Raw genomic sequence first — 4,234 nt, forward strand, 5'->3', positions numbered from 1 at the left:
CATTCGCTAGAATTTTATGGAATTTTTGTACCCTAGAAAAAAATCGCCAATACAAATTAATTTTTTTTCCTACTTTGAAAAAAAAAATCGCCATCAATATAAAAATTTCCCCCAAAATAATGCCTGATTCGTCAGGGTTTTACAGTTTTGCCCGGGGTGCTTTCTTAAAGTTATCCCTGTTTATATCCATGTCACTACATAACTTATATGTTACTCCTTCAAATCCTATATAAGTTTTGGTGATAAAAGTTATGTTAGCTCCTTTGCAAACTTGTATGCTTCTTCACCCGTGAACTAAATAGTCTAATGGCCTTTCATATTTCATAATTGTGATTGTATAATGTTTTGAGACTTAGTAATCCTATATTTATTTTATTACATTTATTTAACAAAAAAATTATATTATTTATTATCACACTTTTACATTTGTGATTAAAAAGAAAGAATATTCACAAAAGAAAGAACAAATATTCTGCAATATCTAATATATGTCTAGAGATCTCTCCAATAACTTCTATGCAAGATCTAGTATATGTGATTGAAATACATACAAATCTTCTTTCATAAATAAAAGAATATGAGTTCTTTCTATTCATTAAGATGAAGAATTCTAATTTATAGAAGGCGACTCTAGAGATCAACTCTATGAACTTATAATAAATTATAAGTAATCTTATATTATTATTTTATATACAAACAGTATTATAATTAATAACATGTTTGTATAATGTTTTGAGAGTCAATTTCTAAGTCAAGATAATCTTATATTATTTTATTACATTTATTTTAAAGAAAAAAATGCATCCATGCAAGTCATTACATTTGTCATTGAAAAGAAGGTTGAGAAATTCTGCAAAATCTAATATATGTGATTCAACTACAAGTACATATAAAATTGTCTTTTATTCATAAACTAATATGAATTCTTTCTATCCATTAACATGGATAAAGAAATCTAATCTTAAAAAGGTGAATTTCCAGATTAACTCTAAGAATACTATAGGATTATTTCTTCAGTGCACCACAAATTCTATGGCCCTTTAAGGCAAGAGGGGCAGTGATAACTGAGTTGATGGTTAACTGTATGATGCTTAATTGCTGCTTCCTCCTCTACTCTAATCAAACACTTACCCTTGTTCACCTCTGCCTTTGCTCTTTTCTCATCACCTTTTTTATGAGCATATGCCATCTCATTTCTAATCTGCTCAACATACTCTGCTCTCCTCTTTTCCAATTTTTCCTGCCACACAAGTAAATGCTCCTCTTACAGGAATCTTAAACTCCTCAATTTATGACAATGGTGTATTGTCTCATTATCCTCTAAAATATCTCTGTTTAAGAGTCAATAAATAATTTGTTTATTTATCCATGGCCTCATTAAAGATGGAGAATTGTGTAACTAATAGCATAAGCCAATGTATAAGCTTTGAACAAATGTAAATTGGGTTTTAAATTGTGAAATAAATGACACATAAGCTTACCTCTCCCTTTCTCAAACGAGCTTCAGCTGTTGCTTTTTTCATGTTCTCCCAAGCCAATATCTTGGAAAGCTTCCTGTTGTATCTGCAATGCATGTCTTGCAAGTTGTAATTAGGTCATGGATCAGATTTATTGTTGTCAAAGGGTATTTAGCTGTTGATTATTGTATCATTGTATTAGACACACATTTTTAAAGAAAGCAAAAGAGTCATAAAAGTAATATGCGGACACAAACCATTTTTCCTAAACTTTTTTCAAAAGATGAAATGGAATGGTGTGATGGTTAAATCATGGTGGTGTTGTTGTTCCTGCTCACCAAGGTTTAAAATTGTGGTGGTGTTCATCAAGGTTAAAAACTCTGATGGAGTGCTATTGTTAATGGAGTGCTATTGTTAATGTTTATATGGGATGAGGTCCGTCATTTGTGACTAGAGTGCTATTGTTAATGTTTATATGGGATGAGGTCCGCCATTTATGACTAGAGTGCTATTGTTAATGTTTATATGGGATGAGGTCCTCCATATTGTTAATGTTTATATGGGATGAGGTCCTCCATTTGTGACTAGAGTGCTATTGTTAATGTTTATATGGGATGAAGTCCGCTATTTGTGACTGGAGTGCTATTGTTAATGTTTATATGGGATGAGGTCCGCCATTTGTGACTCCACCAGTTCAGTAACTGCAAACACATTAACTCCAAACACATGAGCTCAGCGGCCCAGCCTGTGTGAACAAATAAATCAGGAATTGAATCGAGGAGGGTGAACCAATCCAGGGTTGAATCGAGAAGTAGGGTTTGATAAAAGTTCAAACTTTAATGACTAGAATAACTCAGCAGCCCACAAGGAGCTAAAGCCTGCGATTCTGGGTTGAATCGATACAGGTTCAAACTTTAATGGCAAGAATAACAAGCTTTGGTGGCAAGAATAGATTTAACCTTCAAAAGCTTGAGGAGTTGTGAAGTAGGGGTCGACAAAGGTTCATACTTTATACGGTGATGAGATCCCCGTTTGTGAAATTTGAATTCACTTAGAATATATTTTATTTATGTGAATTCACTTCGAATATATTTTATTTTTATCTTTTCTCCATTCACTTGCCTCAGATAAGTCATCTCTACTCATCCAGTGCAAACCTTATACATAAGACTGAAACTTGAAGTAATTTGAATGACCATTAGCCTTACCTGTTGAAGACCTTGGTTTTCTTGCTCTCTTCCCATGCTTGGATGTGGGAATGGCTTCCCTCCTTGTTTAGTTTTGCAACTGCATAGTTTTATACTCTCTTCAATTTCATAAAAACAAACTAACAAATGAAGGAAAAAAGTATAGGCACCAATAGTCAAGGAATAATCAAACCATACCTCGATCTTCAGAGTTCTTGACTGGCAAAGTCCCACTTTTTACATGATTATCGGTAACATTCCACGGGACAATTAATTTCTACATTCTCTAATTTAAAAAATGGAATATAACTATGCAATATACATTGACTATGTATAATACCCAAATGAATAATCAATGGTTTACCAGGTGAATTCTTTGATTGCAATTCATATTTTTCAGTGTGGGTGTCATTCAAATTTTCAGGACTAGAGACATTCATTGCCATTTTGAACTTCACTAGAATTTAATCTCTCTCAGTTCTACAAATCCTGTTGTGATAACGGTTTAGACTGTTCACATGAGGGCTATATCTATCATGGTATCTTCAAAACCAGGATAAAGATATCCTTGACAACTCTCGCAACATTGTAAACAATTTCTAGAGATAAGCTTTCTGTTATCATAAACATACTCAGTTGACCATAGCCTTTAATGAAAATCCATAACAAATTCAGTGAAGTGGAGCAGAGAATGTTGATAGGATCATATGCAAGCTTCCAGCTGACATCGTAGCTCCTTATCAAATTCAAGGTGTCCCTCCAAATTTTTCTTGGGCTTCCACTTGTCATGCTAATTACATGTATATTCTCTTAGGCTTCCAGATGTCATATTATTCAGACTGCGTGTACAAAATTTGTTTGATTTGCAGACAAGTGACTGTGGTGGAGGTCCACCTAACCTACGTCCTCACTCTGAATCTTCACCTGGAGATTTTCTATTCTTTGTTCACTTAACTGGCATCTGTCTTATAATTACATATGTTGAGTGCCTGTAAATTCATGTCAGACAACCCATTTTAAATTCTAAATGGATAAATAATTGTTGAATTTGAATTTGAAATTGAAATCCTCTTCTTATCACAAATATTTAACAAATTACCACAATGAATGTTTTCATTAGTTGATATCTAAAATATTAGTTTCTTATTTTCAATAGATTTTTTTAGCAACACATATTTCCTAAGGGAGAGGATGAGGAGAACGGTGAAGATGCAGAGGGGGAGCTCAAGGATGAGTGGGGCATTTGCATGACGGCTAAGAGGAAGAAAAAACCATAAGACATGTGGTTGGAAGCCCAGTACAGATCTACAGACTCTGCTGCTCATCTGGAGGAAGACTTTGATTTGTCATCCCTTGCTGTGGGGAAAGGATCCCATGTTCCACCAAATCAGTGCAATGGAAAGGTCAAAGGCGCCATTGTTTCTTCTAGCTCGAGTCAAGGGGTTCCTTTTCTAACCCTATCCCTGAATGTGGTTGCTGCTGATGTCAGGGTTCAATTTCAAGGTTTTGGCGAGGAGGCTCTTCCTACCCTTTTAGGTGCTGCTAGCTCCTCGTGTTCATCGGGCAAGGGGGTCTGAAAGTGTTGTGCAG

The 4,234-nt window shown here is 34.6% G+C and overlaps 1 protein-coding gene across 1 annotated transcript; it reads right to left on the bottom strand.

Annotated features, from left to right (window-relative positions):
* Window positions 1-903: 903 nt before the first annotated feature.
* LOC131045115 (remorin 1.4-like) lies at window positions 904-2,891 on the bottom strand. The gene is made up of 4 exons (XM_057978647.1): window positions 2,843-2,891; window positions 2,666-2,744; window positions 1,482-1,563; window positions 904-1,240 (listed from the first exon to the last, which is right to left on the bottom strand). The coding sequence occupies exons 3-4, from the start codon at window positions 1,521-1,523 to the stop codon at window positions 1,031-1,033; spliced, it is 252 nt and encodes an 83-aa protein (XP_057834630.1). The 5' UTR covers window positions 1,524-1,563; window positions 2,666-2,744; window positions 2,843-2,891; the 3' UTR covers window positions 904-1,030.
* Between the last annotated feature and the right edge of the window lie 1,343 nt (window positions 2,892-4,234).

This window comes from Cryptomeria japonica, chromosome 3 (genome assembly GCF_030272615.1).
Source record: "Cryptomeria japonica chromosome 3, Sugi_1.0, whole genome shotgun sequence".
Taxonomy (NCBI): domain Eukaryota; kingdom Viridiplantae; phylum Streptophyta; class Pinopsida; order Cupressales; family Cupressaceae; genus Cryptomeria; species Cryptomeria japonica.

Coding starts and splice junctions, on each gene's coding strand:
- LOC131045115 (XM_057978647.1), bottom strand. CDS start 1,523: ATGAAAAAAGCAACAGCTGAAGCTCGTTTGAGAAAGGGAGAG. Junction 1,241..1,481: donor CTCGTTTGAGAAAGGGAGAG/GTAAGCTTATGT, acceptor CTTGTGTGGCAG/GAAAAATTGGAAAAGAGGAG.